The sequence below is a fragment of the Dendrobates tinctorius genome, unplaced genomic scaffold, assembly GCF_039654945.1.
Source record: "Dendrobates tinctorius isolate UK_male_01 unplaced genomic scaffold, ASM3965494v1 ptg000016l, whole genome shotgun sequence".
In the NCBI taxonomy this organism is placed as follows: Eukaryota; Metazoa; Chordata; class Amphibia; order Anura; family Dendrobatidae; genus Dendrobates; species Dendrobates tinctorius.
In genome coordinates, this window is record NW_027361684.1 from 4,852,101 (window position 1) to 4,871,662 (window position 19,562).

The 19,562-nt window shown below is 45.4% G+C and overlaps 1 protein-coding gene across 2 annotated transcripts in view; it reads right to left on the bottom strand.

Moving 5' to 3' along the window:
• Positions 1 to 19,562, bottom strand: part of LOC141079181 (transient receptor potential cation channel subfamily V member 3-like) — a 134,190-nt gene that overhangs the window by 15,941 nt on the left and 98,687 nt on the right. For both annotated transcript variants that reach the window (XM_073565286.1, XM_073565282.1), the window contains exons 7-8: positions 19,300 to 19,476; positions 7,321 to 7,476 (exon numbers count right to left, since the gene is read on the bottom strand). In XM_073565286.1, coding sequence (XP_073421387.1) covers positions 7,321 to 7,476; positions 19,300 to 19,476 — 333 coding nt within the window. The remainder of the gene's footprint in view (positions 1 to 7,320; positions 7,477 to 19,299; positions 19,477 to 19,562) is intronic.

Here is a 19,562-nt window from a genome sequence, read left to right on the forward strand (position 1 = left end):
GGAATTCCAGCCAGCGTCCTTCATTCAGACTCCAGCCAAAGCAGAGTAGACCTCCGGAAACACGGGGTGGTACTGAAAGAGGTACCCGAGATAGGAAGACCCCGTTACACTGGTGGCAGCCAGCGGGATATGATACCCCTTCTACAGGAGGAAAGGAATGAATGGAAAACAACTACCAGAAGTTAAAGAGGACTACATTAAAAGATCTGGTGGAAGCCCGAGGGTTGATCGCCAGCAACAAAACAAAAGCGGATTTGATAGCAGCCATCATGGAACACGACAGTGCAGCGCCCCCCAATGTGAACGTGGAGGAGACTGAATCCCAGAGGGAGGTAAAGAACAGACTGGCGTTCTATGGCCCAAACCCTGCAGTAGAGATCATACGAGAGGTGATCGCTGATGTGCGTACTGATCTGAAGGAAAAGATGGCAGAGCGGACCAAAGTGGAGCTGGCCAAGATGGAGATGGCAGAGCGGAGAGAGGAGAGTCAGCGAGCAGGGGGAGCTCTGGCCTTCGACCAGGTACCTTCAACAGTAATGCCTTCCGACAGTTGGGGGAGGCAGAGGAAGACATTGATGGCTTTCTGCAGGACTTTGAGCGGCAGTGTGCCCTTCATCAAGTAAAGCCGGAGGAACGGGTTCAGAATCTGGCCAGCAAGCTGACAGGCCGGGCAGCGGACGCCTATCGCACGGTACCTGATGAGGACTGTTTGGACTATGAGCGGATCAAAGAAGTGATCTTGGCCCGGTATGCACTGACACCAGAGGCATACCGCCAAAAGTTCCGTGGACTTATAAAATGCGTAACCGATACCCACGCTGAATGGGCCTGTAAATTACGGCGGTCACTGCTACAGTGGGTACAAGGGAGCCAGGCAACCACTAAGGAGGATGTCCTCCAGCTCTTCTTGTTAGAACGATTCTTTAATGGACTAACCCCCGAGACACAGGAATGGCTTCGGGACAGGCGGTCAACGACTCTTGAGGAAGCCGCTCGTCTGGCCGATGAACATCATGATGCCAGGAGGCCTCTGTTGTCCGGATCAAAGATGGTTACAAGGGGCCTGCCCATGGACCTGGAGGGCCCCAAACCACCGAAGATTGTAGGGGGACCAGCTAGAAACCCGGCCTACCACAGTCCCCCTGGGGCGCGATGCCACACCTGCCGTCAGCTGGGCCACCTGCAAAGACAATGCCCCAACCGGACTCAGCATACCCAGTGGCCAAAGGCGGGAACAGCTACCTTCAGCCGGGCTGCTGTACACTGTTACCAAGGTGAAGCTGACCCGGCATTGGGGGCTACGACTAACCAAGGGGTGGAAGAGATGGAGGAAGTGCTGCATGAAGTAGACCCCGTGCAGGCAGCCCAGGCAGATAATCGACAACAGCATCGACAGGTCGTGTGGGTTAATGGGAAACGTATGCAGGGACTAAGAGATTCCGGGGCAACTTAGACCCTTGTGAAGCCTCATCTCGTCCGGGACCAAGAGAAGATTGACCGGACAGTGGCAGTCCGTGTAGCAGGGGGAGCTATACATCGACTGCCCACTGCCAGGATTCACCTGAACTGGGGAGTCAGGGATGGCCTTGTTGAGGTCGGCTTGATGGAGGATTTGCCTGCAGACGTCTTGCTGGGAAATGACTTGGGGCCCATGTTGTCTGCATTCTCGGTTGCCCCTCTGGCTGAGACATATCCTGTGACCACCCGGAGACAAGCTCGAGCTGCGGAGGAGGAATCACACTCAGAGGAGGCCCAGGTAAGACATCCCAGCCCTACACGTATTCCCATAGCCAGACACATTTCTTGGGCCACCCCAGATGAATTTAAGAGGGAGTTACTTGAGGATCCTTCATTGGAGGGATATCGTGGGAAGGCACAGGAGGGGAGAGGGGTACTGGAAGGGGAACAGTTTGTATGGAAGCAGGGACTCCTGTACCGGATCACAGACAGCACCACACAGGGACGAGCTCCACTATAAAACGACAGCTGGTAGTTCCCAAGAAGTATAGGCAGGAGTTACTGCGAATCTCTCATGACATACCCTTGGCCGGGCACTTCGGCGTCAGTCGCACCAGGCATCGTCTGACACAAATCTTCTTTTGGCAGGGGGTAACCTATGATGTTCGTCAGTACTGCCAGACCTGTGACAGTTGCCAGCGCATTGGCAAGAGGGGGGATTGATGCAAGGTCAAATTACGCCCCCTCCCCATTGTGGAGGAACCATTTAGCCGAGTAGCGGTCGATCTGATAGCCAAACCCAGTCTGTCAGGGAAAAGGTATATATTGACAGTGGTAGATTATGCCACACGGTATCCAGAGGCAGTTGCGTTACCTAACATACTGGCAGAGACGGTGGCGGCCGCCCTGCTCCAGGTTTTCTCACGGGTTGGATTTCCCCGGGAGATTATCTCGGACCAGGGTACCTGGTTTACAGCAGAGGTGACCAACCAACTGTGGACGCTGTGCGGCGTAAAGTCCATTAGAAGCGCCCCGTACCACCCGCAAACCAATGGGTTGTGTGAACGCTTTAACGGGACATTAAAACAGCTCATTGGGACTTTTACCAGGACCTACAGGGACTGGGAGGAATTCTTGCCACACCTCCTGTTTGCCTATCGGGAGGTGCCCCAAGAATCCACGAGGTTCTCCCCGTTCGAGCTGGTATATGGGAGACGGGTAAGGGGACCCCTAGACTTAGTGCTAGAACACTGGGAAGGGGAGGGCCTCATAGAAGGGGTACCTATTGTACCCTATGTGCTGGAATTCCGGGACCGCCTACAGGAGCTGACCCAGGCTGTACGTTAGAACATGCAGGCGACCTAGCGGCGCCAGCGCGTATGGTACGATCGGAGGGCCAGAGAGCGCACCTTGGAAATAGGACAGAAGGTCCTGGTGTTAGAGCCCACTAAGCAGAAACAAGTTCCAAGCTGCATGGCAGGGGCCCTACCAGGTAGTGGGGAAAATAGCCGACACAACCTATAATGTCGCCGATTGTGACGACCCCAGGGTTATCCGCATGTTCCACGTGAATATGCTGAAGCCCTACCGGGAGCGCCCTGAAGAGGTAGTGGCCATCTGTGCACCTGAAGTAGAGGATTTAGCCAGACTTCCCTTGCTGGATGTCTTAGGGGAAAGGACTCAGTCTAAAACATGGGACCAGGTACACTTGGGTGAAGACCTAGGCCCCAGGGAGAGAAAGCAGGTGGAGGAGTTGTTGACGCAGCGACAGAGGATGTTTTCGGGGAGACAAGGGTACACTCGCCTTGCACAACACAAGGTTGAGACCCAGGATCAGACCTCCCTGCGACAAAACCCCTTCCGCGTCCCTGAGTCTGTACGAGAGGGGATGCGACAAGAGATACAAGAGATGTTGCGTTTAGGGGTCATTGAAGAGTCAGATAGTCCCTGGGCATCCCCCGTAGTGTTAGTGCCCAAGAAGAATGGGACTACATGGTTTTGTGTAGACTATCGTAAGCTCAATGAGAAAACAGTGACGGATGCATATCCCATGCCGCGTGTGGATGAGTTGTTAGACCGGCTGGCGGGGGCAAAGTATTTGACCACCATCGATCTATGCAAAGGCTACTGGCAGATTCCCCTTAGTCCTGACGCTATTCCCAAGTCGGCATTTGTCACCACGTTCGGCTTATTCCAGTTTCGAGTTATGCCATTTGGGATGAAGAATGCCCCGGCGACCTTCCAAAGGCTGGCTGACTGGCTTCTGGATGGTCTCCAGGACTATGCTTGTGCCTACCTGGACGACATCGCCATCTACAGTGCGACATGGGAAGAGCATCTAAATCACCTAGAGACAGTATTGGACAGGATCCACCAGGCCGAAATCACCCTGAACCCAAACAAGTGTCACGTGGGCAAAGCAGAGGTTCAGTATTTAGGGCATTGGGTGGGAAGTGGGAAACAGCGACCAGAACCAGCCAAGATTGAGGCCATAGCCAAATGGCCCACCCCACAAACTAAAACCCAGGTCATGGCATTTCTAGGGACAGCGGGGTATTACAGGAAATTCGTTCCCAATTACAGCAGCGTAGCCAAGCCCCTCACTGATCTGACCCGTAAGAACCAACCCCGCCAGGTAACCTGGACCCCAGAGTGTGAGGAAGCCTTCCACCAACTAAAGGACGCCCTCACCAATACCCCTGTATTGGCTGCACCTGATCCAACTAAACGTTTCCTGGTTCACACAGACACTTCTATGTTTGGATTGGGGGCAGTGCTGAGCCAAGTCGGGCCGGACGGCCAAGAACACCCGGTAGCTTACCTGAGTCGGAAAATACTGCCCCGTGAAGTAAGCTATATGGCCATCGAGAAGGAGTGCCTGGCGGTAGTATGGGCACTCAAAAAGTTGCAACCATATTTGTATGGATGACAGTTTTCCCTCCTAACGGACCATAATCCCCTAGTCTGGCTTAATCGGGTCTCCGGAGACAACGCCAGATTGCTGCGGTGGAGTTTAGCCCTACAACCTCTGGACTTCACCGTCCACTACAGACCCGGCAAACAAAACGGTAACGCCGATGGACTAAGTCAACAAACGGAACTTGTACCAACCCCATAAACTTCGGTCATGCCCAAACCGATTCGTTAAGGATCAGACTGTATGCGGATCGCGTTGCTGAAAAGGGGAGCCGTGTAACAGAACCACTCAGCACCCAGAATATGTTGTGCAGTTATATGTATGTATAATAGGTTCCATGGGAGATGCATGTCCCTAATGCATCAGCCCACAGACTGCGCCCCTGGGCAGAGGGGACACGATATTCCCCTTTTTTCCGCCCCCCCCACCTTTGTAATTCCCACAGTAAATATCGGCAGGCTCCGGCCACCTTCGGCTATTGTAATGTATGTCTGGCCTGCCGCTTTTCTATTGGCCTGCCCTCTGTATCTGTGTGATATATTCTGTGTCCTGTGAGTAAAGTGTTGTCAGACTGGAAATACGTGGAGAAGCAGTGATCTTTTATATGCGCCCATGTAACCAAGGAATTCCAGCCAGCGTCCTTCATTCAGACTCCAGCCAAAGCAGAGTGGACCTCCGGAAACACGGGGTGGTAATGAAAGAGGAACCCGAGATAGGAAGACCCCGTTACAGTGACCTTCCTCCTCTGGTCAAAATCTTGCACATGTGCATTTATTGCCGGGGGCTGGGCATGTGCAGTACCTTCCAAATGACGTAATTGAGCTGAGGAATCAATTTGCACATGCGCCAATCTCGGCAATGCCGACGCATGAGAATACATTTTTGGCTAGAGGAGGCAGGTCACTGAAAAAGCTGTGACCATTAGTCATAGGAGACCGAAGGTAGGTGGGGGTGCGGAAAATGCCCAGACAGACAGGAGAAGACCAAGTGCAACATAAAACTTACTCTGCTCACTACAGAAGAATGACAAAAGAGATTTCTTCACAAAATATATCATTTTATTCAGCTTCTAAACCCCATTTAGTTAAGAGTCCAGTTTAGTTAAGAAAGGTAACTGATAGTTGCAATTGACTGCTTTAACACCTTAACGACCAGAGGTATCTCAGTTTTTGCGTTTCCTTTTTTTGCTCCCCTTCTTCCCAGAGCCATAACTTTTTTTTTTTTTGTCAAAATGGCCATGTGAGGACTTGTTTTTTGCCGGACAAGTTGTACTTTTGAACAACACTATTGATTTTAACATATAATGTACTGGAAAACAAGAAAAAAATTCCAAGTGCAGTGAAATTGCAAAAAAAGTGCAGTTCCTCAGTTGATTTTTGTTTTCTTCTTTACCATGTTCACTAAATGCTAAAACTGACCTGCCATTATGATTCTCCAGGTCATTACAAGTTCATAGATACCAAACATGTCTAGGCTCTTTTTTATTTACGTGGTGAAAAAAAATAAATAGAAAATTTGATTAAAAAAAAAGACGTCATTTTCCTGTGACCTGTAGCATCTTCGCTTTTTCAAGACCTGCAGCATCTCCACTTTTCGTGATCTGGGGTTGGGTGAGCCGGTGAGGACTTATTTTTTGCATGCCGCGCTGATGTTTTTTATTGATAACATTTTGGTGCAGATACGATCTTTTGATCGCCCGTTATTCATTTTTTTGCAATGTAGCGGCGACCAAAAAAACCTAATTCTGGAGTTTTGAATATTTTTCTCATTACGTCATTTAGCGGTCAGGTTAACTCTTTTTTATATTGATAGATCGGGCGATTCTGAATACCAAATAAGTGTATTTTTTTTTTATTGTTTTATTTTGAATGGGGTGAAGGGGGGGGGTGATTTAAATATTTATATTTTTTTTAATATTTTTAAAAACTTTTTCTTAAATTTTTGCATGCTTCAATAGTTTCCATGGGAAACTAGAAGCTGCAATACTTTGATCGCTTCTGCTACATACAGGTGATGACCAGATCGCCTGTGTGTAGCAGAAATGCTCACTTGCTATGAGCGCCAACCACAGCAATTTGGTAATGACAACCACAGAAGTCTGTTGCAGACCTCTGGTTGTCATGCTGACCCATCGGTGGTGACTGCGATCATGTGATGGGGTCACCGATGGGCGGAATTAGCAACACTCTTTCGGTAAGCGCGAGTTAAATGCCGCTGTCAGAGATTGATAGCGGCATTTAACTAGTTAACAGTCGCAGGTGGTTCACAATTCCACCCATGGCTGTTGCGGGCACATGTCAGCTGTATAGATCAGCTGTCATGTGACCAGAAAGGTTCAGACTTCGGCGCTGAGCAGGGGGAGTCCGGCATCGGCGTACTATTACATCCAATGTTGGAGACAGGTTAAACGAGTTGTTCGCTCTAAAATAAAAAGTCTGTAGTCAGTCACTAGGTGTGACTATATATAGAGAAATGTTAGCACAGCTCTGAAGGAGGTGCCAGTCAGTAGGTTCCCAAACCTTTAGAGTATATACCAAATACTGAGCACACTCAAAGGATTTTGATGTGAGAAAAATTGTTTTAATACATACAGTAGTCACTAGTTACAAACGTTTCGGTCATGCTAGACCTTCATCAGTGTACTAGGACAGGTGTAAATGGTCATGTGAGAGTCTCACATATATTGTAGCAATAGAGTGGTACTCAATGTGCAGACTTGATAGGACTGTTAATGGTCAGTGACCGCAATAGTGGCCAGACAAGAGCAGCTGCGCTGCTGTGTGTCCTGTGACGTGGCTTCCGCTGCCTGTCAGGGAAACCGCATCACAGGACACGCAGCTGCTCCTATTGCTATGTGGTCTTTACATTCTTAAAAAATACATATGCAAAAACATTTATTACTCATATTCATTCTAAAGAGACTGTTAAATAAATGTGCACAGTACCTCAACACCTTGTGGTCGATAGTATAGGAAAGTAAAAATAATATTGAAAGCAAAGAACAAAAGAAAAGACATTAAAAACATGTATCTTGCAAACTTCTCCCACTTCATCTGAAGAAGAGTATGGAGAGGCTCTAAAGCCAACAATTCATGACGATTCTAGGAAAAAAATAAGAGGGTTTAATCTTACAATATGTATTGATTATTTGTACTAATACAGACTGCTCCATAGTTACCGTGCATACTTAGTAGTACGGTTTAAAAAAGACACATATCCGTCAAATTCAACCAAGGATGTGCGAGGATAATGAGAATGGGGTATAGGTACAACTGTAATGCTCCATCCAGACTTCTCTGAAAGCCTCTCAGAGCAGTCTGAATGGAGGATTACGGTTGAACCTATAAAGCGTCTGTTTTCTCCTGATGCCAAGTGTCAATCAACAGGATCAACATTCAGAACATAAATTTACACATGTACATAGGATATGTTGTTTGCTTCTAAAATAGACATCTAAGCTTTTGTGAAATCATTGATAGTTCCCGCTGTGACCCGCTACTCATGTCAGCTGTTTCAAAGATTCAAAGTTCTCATGGTAAGGAAGGCTTGTCTCTCCTGGAGATTGGACCTTCTTTTTTCTCCAGACAGCGGGGAATATCCTCTTCTTTTTGAGAAGGTTTTACATGAAGCAGCTTTTGACCACATTTTTTTTGTATAGGCCTCATATATTTGTACAAGTTAATTGTGTACCTCCTTAGATGTTTATTCTTTTAAATAAATGTAATTCTTTTGATCTTTCCTCTTAACCAAGATCCTCCATGCCTCTTATCAGTTTTGTGGCTCTTCTTTGTACATTTTCTAGTTCCAGGTCATCATTTCTATGAACTGGTGCCAAGAACTCAATTCAGGAGCACAGCTACCAGGCGGGCAGAGAGGGCATAATCTGGAAGGGCCCACCTGGAGCTACCGCTACTCTTAAAAGGGTGGTCCGGAGGCCAAAGAAACTTTAATATAAATTCCTATCTATTTGATGCCGTATTCTAAACTAATTTCTAATATGTTTGCATTAAAAGTTCCCTACTTTTCCCTAACTACACATAGTTCCCTAACTACACATAGTTTCCCTAACTACACATACACGAAGATTTCATCCATTTTAAGTTTATGCTTAGGACATACAACACTGTCCTTCACCTCTCCAAACAAACCTATTTCAACACCCTCATCACCTCACTGTCCAATAACCCGAAACGTCTCTTTGACACTTTTCATTCTCTACTCAATCCAAGAGTACAGGCCCCAACCACGGAGCTCCGAGCTGACGATCTGGCCAATTACTTCAAAGAAAAAATTGACCAGATCGACAGGAAATTATCTCCAAATCCCCTCATACCATGCACTGTCCTCCCTCCCCCACTGCATCTAACTCACTCTCTGATTTTGAACCAGTCACAGAAGAAGAAGTAAGCAGGCTCCTTGCATCTTCTCGCCCAACTACTTGCACCAGTGACCCATTTCCGTCACATCTCCTCCAGTCCCTTTCCCCTGCTGTCACCCCTCACCTAACTAAAATATTTAACCTCTCTCTCTCTTCTGGTATTTTTCCCTCCTCATTTAAGCATGCCATCATACATCCACTACTTAAAAAACCATCCCTCGACCAAAACTGTGCCGCTAACTATAGACCTGTCTCTAATCTTCCCTTCATCTCTAAACTCCTGGAACGCCTGGTCCACTCCCGTCTTATCCGCTATCTCTCAGAAAACTCTGTTCTCGACCCTCTCCAATCCGGTTTCCGCTCTTTACACTCCACTGAAACTGCCCTCACTAAAGTCTCTAATGATCTGCTAACAGCTAAATCAAATGGTCATTACTCCATGCTAATTCTCTTGGATCTCTCTGCAGCATTCGACACTGTGGATCATCAGCTCCTCCTCACTATGCTCCATTCCATTGGCCTCAAGGACACCGTTCTCTCCTGGTTCTCCTCCTATCTCTCCGACCGCTCCTTTACTGTTTCTTTTGCCGGTTCCTCCTCCTCTCACCTTCCCCTTACTGTTGGGGTTCCTCAAGGATCGGTTCTAGGCCCCCTCCTCTTCTCTTTGTACACTGCCCCTATTGGTCAAACAATCAGTAGATTTGGTTTCCAGTACCATCTCTATGCTGATGACACCCAATTATACGCTTCTTCTCCTGACATCACGCCAGCCTTTCTAGAAAACACTGGCGATTGTCTAAACGCTGTGTCTAATATCATGTCCTCACTATATCTGAAACTGAACCTGTCAAAGACTGAACTCCTGGTGTTTCCTCCTGCTACTAATGTACCTATACCCGACATTGCTATTTCTGTGTGTGGTTCCACTATTACTCCCCAGCAACATGCCCGCTGTCTTGGGGTCATACTTGATTCCGAGCTTTTCTTTGCCCCCCACATTCGATCACTGGCTCGCTCTTGTCATCTGCACCTCAAAAACATTTCTAGAATTCGACCTTTTCTTACTTTTGACTGCAAAAACTCTTACTGTTTCTCTTATTCATTCTCGTCTCGACTATTGTAACTCTCTTCTAATCGGTCTCCCTCTTACCAAACTCTCCCCTCTCCAATCTGTCTTGAATGCTGCAGCCAGGATCATATTCCTCGCCAATCGTTACACCGATGCCTCTACCTTGTGCCAGTCATTACACTGGCTACCTATCCACTCCAGAATTCAGTATAAACTTATTACCCTCACCCACAAAGCCCTCCATGGCTCAGCACCACCCTACATCTCCTCCCTTGTTTCAGTATACCACCCTACCCGCACCCTCCGTTCTGCTGATGACCTGAGGTTAGTATCCTCAATAGTCAGAACCTCCCACTCCCGTCTCCAAGACTTTACACGTGCGGTGCCAATTCTTTGGAATGCACTTCCGAGGTCAATACGATTAGTCCCCAATCCCCACAATTTTAAGCGTGTCCTGAAAACGCATTTATTCAGACTGGCCTATCGCCTCAACACATTAACCTAACCTATCCCTGTGTGGCAGAGCCAAAAGTTTTACCATAACCAGGTTCCCAGCATCATGTTCCCACATGCTTTATGCATCCATTAGCCCTCTGTGTCTGTACTGTTACACACTTAACATTATGGCTGGTCCATACAATCAGAGCAACTGTTACCACCCACCTTTCGTGTCTCCCTCTTTCCTCATAGACTGTAAGCTTGCGAGCAGGGCCCTCACTCCTCTTGTTATTTGTTATAATCTACTGTATGTGATTATTGTTATGCTGTAATGTCTATTGTCTGTACAAATCCCCTCTGAAATGTAAAGTGCTGCGGAATATGTCGGCGCTATAAAAATAAAATTTATTATTATTATTATTATTATTATTATTACACTACCTAACAGCTATTTTGTTTTCCTACTTCCTCTGTGATGACTTTTCATTGGAGAATCCCAGTGCAAGTGTCATCAGATCAGGGGGCAAAGGCTGCAGTCACTGTCACTGTCACAGCCTCTGCCCTCTCCCTGACACAAAGCGTGATCAGTGATGCCTATTTCAGGGACGGAGCTAGTCCCCGGTCTGTCTCTACACGTTTTCACTGTGAAAACAAGAAGGAGGGCCGACCATAAAGTTCAAGCATAATGTGCTGGAAAATCAATGGTTTTTATTAAATTATATTACATCAGGTGTCAATAACAGAAAAAAACACATCAATGTACACAACAAGTTAAAAAATTAAAAACAGGGCCGCACATCCAGACATGAGAATGACCATGGTCAAGAGGGAGAGATAGGGCTAACTGTTGAGTGCCAATTACTTCGAAAAAAATGGATAAACGACATACAAAGATACAAAAATATAAAACTATAGATATACTGTATAAAGAGACCATCAATTATATAAAGTGCATAGAAGGAGTTGTGCAAAATGTTATTAGTGATAAAGTGCTAGTGCAAGACAGCTCCAATAGGTGTCACTGTAGGTCCATGGTATTACTATATATAATCATATTGTTAGTATTAGGGCACAATGATACAACATCTGTGTATTCAAGAAAAAAAGAAGAGTCATGTAATGCTGTAAAAAAATCAAAAATGGAGGAGTAATGTTACTTACAAGGGTAGTATGGGAATCCCTCTCCTGGATGGCGTCCACCCCAACGTGCGTTTCAGCACGCTCCCTCACATGCCTGACAAAGGCAGCGTTACAGCATTACATGGCTCTTCTTTTTCTTGAACACACAGCTAATAAGTTGTCTCATTGTGCTTTAATACTAACAATATGATTATATACAGTAATACCATGGATCTACAGTGACACCGATTGGAGCTGTTTTAATAAAACACCATTGATTTTCCCCCACATTACACTTTGACTTTATGGTCGGCCCTCCATCTTTGTTTTTTCTTTGTATATTTCTGGCTGTCCTTATATTTTCACTTATGTCAGGTTTATTGGTTGCAGGGTTATGATTATCATTTTCACATGATTTTTTTCACTTACTAGTACATTTGCACCCTGCTACGGTGAATATTCCTTTGCTTTTGTTTTCACGTTGTCATTGTGCGATGTGCACAATTACAGCATGTGCTCTGTGTTGCCTGCTCATATCAACAACCAGCAACACACAGGAGAGTGCACTGTCAGAGCGCGGTGCCAGGATACCTGGCGTATAGAGACCAACGCCACCCCGTCAACTGTTGCTGCCCAGGACCTGCCGCTGTCTGCTAGACTCGGTAAGGTGAATAAATGATGTTTATTTTAATGTGAGGGCTACTAACAGTGCCATCATACAGTGTAGGGACTACTAAGGGGCTATGATACAGCATGGGGCTACTAAATGAGCCATAATACAGTGTTGGGGCTACTGAGTAGGCCCTCATACAGATTAGGGGCTACTAGGGACGCCCTCTTACAGAGCGGGGGCTACTAAGGGAGCCGTCATACAGAGTGGAGGCTACTAAGGGGACTCTCCTACAGCGTGGGGGCTACTCATGAAGAAATTGTGCAGAGGGGGCTACTAAGGCGGGCCATTATACAGAGTAGGGGATACTAAGGGGTACATATGTATTGTGTTGACTACTGTGGAGGCCATCATACAGTTTCAGGAATACTGTGGGGGCATCATATAGTGTGTTGGCTAATGTGGGGCCATCAGACATCATGAGGACATGATACAGTGTGGGGGCTGCTGCAGATGGCCATCATTCAGTTGGGAGGCTACTGTGGGGCCATCAAAGAGTCTGAGGGCTACTAAGGGAGCACGGTGGCTCAGTGGTTAGCACTGCAGCGCTGGAGCCCGGGGTTCATATCCCACCAAGGAAAACATCTGCAAGGATTTTGTATGTTTTCCCCATGTTTGGTGGTTTTCCTCCAGGTTCTCCGGTTTCCTCCAACATTCCAAAGACATACTGATAGGGAATTTATATTGTGAAACCCAATGTGCAAACTGTGAAGCACTGCGGAATATATTGGCGCTATATAATAATAATAATAATCTTTATTTTTATATAGCGCTAACATATTCCGCAGCGCTTTACAGTTTGCACACATTTTCATTACTGTCCCTGATGGGGCTCACAATCTAAATTCCCTATCAGTATGTCTTTGGAGTGTGGGAGGAAACCGGAGTGCCTGGAGGAAACCCACGCAAACACGGGGAGAACATACAAACTCCTTGCAGATGTTGTCCTTGGTGGGAATCGAACCCAGGACTCCAGCGCTGCAAGGCTGCAGCGCTAACCACTGAGCCACCGTGCTGCTATATAAAAATAAAGATTATTAAGATTATTATATCATACAGCTTGGGGCTAATAAAGGAGCCATGGTACAGTGTTGAGGCTACTAAGTGAGCCCTCATACAGATTGGGGCTATTAAGGAGGCCCTACTACAGAGAGAGGGCAACTAATTGAGCCTTTGTACAGACGGAGGGCTACTAAGAAGCCCATCATACAAAGTGAGAGGTACCAAGGGGGCCATCATACAGAATGGGGGCTACTAAGGGGGCCAATATACAATATGGACTACTTTGGAGGGTATCACACAATTTGGGGAATGCTGTGGGGGGACATAATACAGTGTGTGGGCTAATGTGGGGCCATCATACAACATGGGGACCTGATAAAGTGTGGGGGCTACAGTAGTGCCTTCAAACACTGTGGGGCTAGTTAGGGCTAATAGGGACTCATGTGGCATCACTGGCTCAGCATTGGGGCATCAGCAGAATGAGGCGTTTGTGCAGGATAGGAAAAGATAGGGATAGTATTGGAAATATGAGAAGTCAAATGCATGTTTGTTGTACAGGGTGGGCCATTTATATGCATACACTTAAATAAAATGGGAATGGTTGGTGACCCAGATCGGCGCCCTGAATTTGCAGAATGGGCAAAACAAAAATTGGACCAGGACCCTCAGTTTACACAGAACATTATGTTCAGTGATGTGGCAAACTTTTTTGGGTGGGCCATTTATATGGATACACCTAAATAAAATGGGAATGGTGGTAGTTTTCTTGCGTAGGGTGTCTTGGATTGAAATCTGCTGCAATGACCCGGGTACTGCATTCAGCAGACATCAACACAATTTCTATCCGCTCCTCACGTGTTAACCTCTGCAACATGTCAATGGCTGTAAACAAAGAGAAACTTGTAAATAACTCATGAAAGAATAAAGTTACGTTAAACCAAGCACACCATTGATTTTCTTGTGAAATTCTCAATAAGTTTGATGTGTCACATGACCCTCTGTCCATTGAAAAAAAAAAAAGTTGGACCCAAAATGGCAGACTTCAAATGGCCGCCATGGTCACCACCCATCTTGAAAAGTTTTCCCCCTCCCATATACTAATGTGCCACAAACAGGAAGTTGATATCACCAACCATTCCCATTTTATTTAGGTGTATCCATATAAATGGCCCACCCTGTAGACTCTGTAGATGAGCAGTGGCTGGAAGAAATTGTCATGTCAGTCTGGGCCAGATGGAAAAGACAGGAAAAATGAACTGCTACATCAGAAAGGGCATCAACTGTAAGTCACTATCTATAACTGTATTGTAATCTTGCAAATTCAGTAGATGGATAAAATGACTTCTTAATGTTCAAAGAAAAAATATATTAAGTAATCCAGCACGTGAAACAGTGAAGAGATTCTTTACATGTCGAGCACGTAATGTGGTCTTAGTCATAGCACCTTACAGTTTAAGCAAAATGAAATCATATTGTGGTCACTTGTGCCAAGGTTTTCACGAACAGTGACATCTCCAATAAGCTCTGCATCGTTATAAAAGACCAGATCCAACAGAGCATCACATCTTCTCAGGTCTATAACAAACTGGCCCATAAAATGTAACAAGAAGCTGATGAATTTTCTGACCCAATTCCATATCATAGTAGGTAAGGCTTCAATAATTGTTTCAGCCTGTGTCAACTGGTGTCATCTTATTATGCAGCCGACCATCCAACTTCACATTGATGTTGGGGCGAGGTCTATATATTACAATAAAAAATAATTTTTCACTGTTTGCCTCTCTCTGTAATTCCACCTATAAGGTCTCCAGTTTCCCGCAACCTTCCTCTCCTATTGCCACGGTCACACTCGCTTTCATATCATTCCTCACATCCAGGCATACTTCTCCTTTCTTATTGGCCTGTTTTTCTAAAAGAGCGTAAAATCAGGAGGATCTACAGCCCAGTCATGGGGAAAGGCAAATCATGTCTTAGTAACCCCAATTACATCAAAGCGTTCATTCAATACCAAGGCCTCAAGATCTTCCTTTTTACTTCTGGCATTTGTGCACATGCACTTTAAGTTTCCATTCAGTTTTTCACATTCATTTGCTGAAATGCTAATTCCTGAAATTTTGTGGCCTCATTTGTCTTCACTATTTGTTTGTAACACATGGATCTCTGTTTCCACCAACTTAATCATCCACCTACCGTCCATTTCCCAAGCCTCCATTATAGTCTACCCCCCTCTCTAACCTACTCGTTTATTTTCTGCCTTGTCCTCCCCTCCTGCCACACCTTCTAGAATTATCTCCCCCAGCACAGCAGACCCCCTTCCATTCAGGTGCAACTTATATGCAGAAAGAATACAGAATGTACCCCCCATGAAAAGTCAGCCCCGTGTTCCAGGAACCCAAATATTTCTGCTCTGCACCAAGACGAAAGCCATGCCTTTAACTTGCTAAGTTCCTGCTGTCTCTCCTGTGATGTGCATGGCACAGGCAATATTCCACAGAAAACTAGCTTGGAAGTTTTTCCCTTCAGTTTGCAGTCTAATTCATTAATGTTATTATTAAGGATCTTCTACCTACCACGGTACCACGTATTCTGTCTTTGGTTTCCATGTAGACCATGACAGCTGGATCATTAATTTATCAACCCGTTCCCCTACATGCCAAGCCCTGGCACGAGGAAAACAGAAATTAATTCAGGCGATCTTGGCGCAAATGATTTTATACCTGTCTTCCAAATTATAGAATATTCTATAGCCACCAACTTGACTTACTTTAGCTACATTACCACCCCCCTGGCTACTAGCTGAGCTGTTCTCCTAGCATTTAGGAAGAGCAGTGTCCAGCATGGTTGCTATTTCTGATACTAACAGCCTTGCATAATCATTCAATTTGGCAATAATACTTTTAAATACAGAAACGGGAGCTTCCTTTTTTGGACCTCTTTTGATTTCCCCTTACTACATTAACCAAGCTACTTGCCTGCTCATCCTAGCCATCTTTTGCAACCTCCATGTCTATCCCACTAATTCCTTGCTCAATAAGAAGCATGCTCTTAATTAAATTTGTTGGTTGCCCTACATGCTGCATTTTGCTCCACCAGATTTTGAATTGAAACTTTTAGGTGCCACAGTGGTATTCACCCTGGAACTCCTGCTCTAATTGAGCATACCATTTGGTAGATTGTGCGCTAAAGGAAAACTTCAATTTTGCTATCCATTATCCAATTAAACAAGAAGCAATAAAGAAAAATAAAAGGTATAAAAAATTAAGTACTTACAGGAGTTGAAATCCTGTTTCCCACTCCCATTTTTTAAAAGGAACCTGTCAGCAGGATAGTTCTCAGTAGTCTACAGACAGTGTCAGGCCGGCGCCGTTATACTGATTAAAATGATACCTTGGTTGATGAAATCTGTCTTGTGGTTGTTTAATCTTTATTTTTAGTTTTGAGTTAATGATATGCTCGTGCTTCAGGGCGGCCTGTGGGAGGGTGGTGCTCTGATTAGGTATTCAACTGTATGGCTTCTGACAGGTCACTGATCCCTCAGTGACCTGCCCCCTAGCTTACATAATGAATATTATACATACATAGTGAAAAACACCTTCTGCATGCAGGGCAGGGTGAAGGAATTGAGGGTACACTGATTAAATTTGCTGATGACACAAAGCTAGGATGGATAACTAATACTAGAAAAGAGAGAGAGGATTCAAAAAGATATAAATAAACTGGAGCAGTGGGCAGCAACTAACAGAATGGATTTTAACAGGGAAAAATGCAAAGTACTACATCTGGGCAATAAAAATGAAAAAAGCATATACAGAATGGGAGGAATAGGGCTAAGCAACAGCACATGTGAAAAAGACTTGGGTATACTAATAGATCATAAATTGAACATAAGTCAACAGTGTGATGCAGCAGCAAAAAAGACAAATGCAATTCTGGGATGTATTAACAGAAGCATACACAGTCTAGATTATGTGAAGTCATAATTGCACTCTACTCCTCTTTGGTCAGACCTCATCAGGAATACTGTGTCGAGTTTTGGGCATCACATTTAAAAAAAGACACCAACAAACTGGAGCAAGTTCAGAGAAGAGCGACCAGAATGGTGACCAGTCTGCAAACCATGTCCTATGAGGAACGGTTACAGGATTTGTGAATGTATAGCTTGCAAAAAAGACTGAGAGGAGACTTAATAGCCTTCTACAAATATCTCAAGGGCTGTTACATTGTAGAAGGATTATCTTTATTCTCATTTGCACAAGGAAAGTGTAGCGCCGCTGTCCCAGCCCGCCCTCTGGTCCACACCTGTGTCTTAGGGCCGCCGCTTCAGCACGGTGGCCGGCGGGAATGCCGGTCTCCTGGGGCTTCTATTCCACGTCCCGCACTGCCTGCTCCTGCTCCCTGGAAGCTGCGCATGTCTGGCAGGTCTCCTGGCACGCCACTAAGGGTGCGCGCTCGCATTCCCGGTCTCTTAGGGACAGCGCAACATTTTCAAAAATAGGTCTCAGCCGATGGCCGAGTGTCTCGTACTATTTCAGGCACCTCTGCCCTTAGGGAGGTGCCTTAGCAATAAGTGTTTCCTGTTGCTAGTTCTCAGGTTCCCGGTTCTTGTGTGTAATTATCTGCTTGTACCTCGCTAATTCTGGTTTGTCTCCTCAGTGTACCCCCTGTGCTTCCCTCGCCTTCTGGGGCTACACCTACACCACCTGCTTCACTCCACGCTAGCTGTTGCTGCTACCTGTTTGAGCTGCTTATCTACTGCCTGGTTCTCCGCTACTTGCAGTGCCTGCCTGCCCGCCAGTCCAGCTGAGTCAGCTTCCACATGCCCAGGGTCTAACTGGAGGTAGCACCTGGTGTCTCCCGAACTTTCCACTCTGGCCCTGTTTGAGGGGTCTTACTACGGGAGTCCGGGGCTCGCTTAGTCACGCCCCCTTCGGAGCCCCCGGGTAGTGGTCCCGTGGTTCCACAATAAGTTCAATAAACAAATGTGCACGTCACCACCTGTGCCTCCGTTTCCATTCGTTACAGAAAGACTAGAAGCAATGGAATGAAATTAAATGGGAGGAGACACAGATCAGATATTAGAAAAAACTTTTTGACAGTGAAGATGATCAATGAGGGGAACAGGCTGCCACGAGAGGAGGTGAGTTCTCCTTCAATGGACGTCTACAAACAGAGGCTGGACAGACATCTGTCAGGGATGATTTAGTGAATCACGCTTTGAGCAGGGGGTTGGACCAGATGACCCAGGAGCTCCCGTCCAACTCTAACATTCTATGATTATATGGCACCTCTGCTGCAGCATAATCACATGTGTACTGTGTATATAATTATTATGGTTGAAGTTATCCTGAGGGATCGGTGACCTGTCAGCTGTATTCATTATGAATACTTAATCAGAGCACTACATGAAGACCCCTCCAAACTGCCCCAGAGCACAAGCGTATCATTCACTCAAACCTGAAAATAAAGATTAAACAACCACAAGACGGATTTCATCACCAGGTATCAGAGTAATAACGACACAGACCTGACACTGTCTGTAGTTTACTGGAACACAATCCTGCTGACAGGCTCCCTTTAACTCCCACTTCATTCACTAATCACTTAAATTAGCAAGCCCAGACTGCAAGAGTTCAAAATGAATTTAATGGTTTAATTTAAGAACCTGAGAATAACTCCTACTCCTCATTACGTACACAGAAAAGAAGAGTTTTAAATAGTGTCAGTAGCTATAACACACACTACACGAAACAAAATATGGTACAATCGAAACAAAACCCAGCACTCAATAAGCCCATGGATTCACAATCAACTGCAACAACTCCTGCTTTTTAGCTCCCACTTTGTTCACAAACCACTCAGATCAGCAAGCAAACTTATGTTACTTGACATTTCAATACAGATTTGACTCTAGAGTTATATTTAACTGTGGGTGAAATTTATATTCCATATATAAGGCCACATATACAAGTTCAGCATTGGGTCAGAATTTGACCTCAGTATTTGTAAGTCAATTCCAGGAGAGGAACAATCAGAGGAAAAGTATAATAGAAACTCATCACTATTTCTGGATTTTTCACCCACTCCTGGTTTTGGCTTACAAATGCTGAGATAAAAAAAAAAATCTGTAGGTGTGCACATGGCTTAAATGTACACAATAACTAGTTTGAGTCTATAAAGATCTGTTCAAAACATGGCATGGCATTTATAATTATAGACAGCGTAAAAAAAGCTTCAGTGCCAACACTCACTTTAATGCGTGTATTGTAGACGACCATTTCCAGAATAGAGTTTTTTGAAGACGTATCGACATCTTGTAAGTCATAAAGAGAAGAGGAGGCAGGTCCATAGGTCCACTCTGTGAACTTTCTAGACAGCAGTCTGTTTTCTTCATCCTTTATTTCTCTACTTAGAATATATTTTAACATCTGAATAAATAAAATAAATCAGAATATGTGTATATGCGAATGAAAAAAGTGTAAGAGGTATTTGAATGAAAAGTGGGGACCATCCC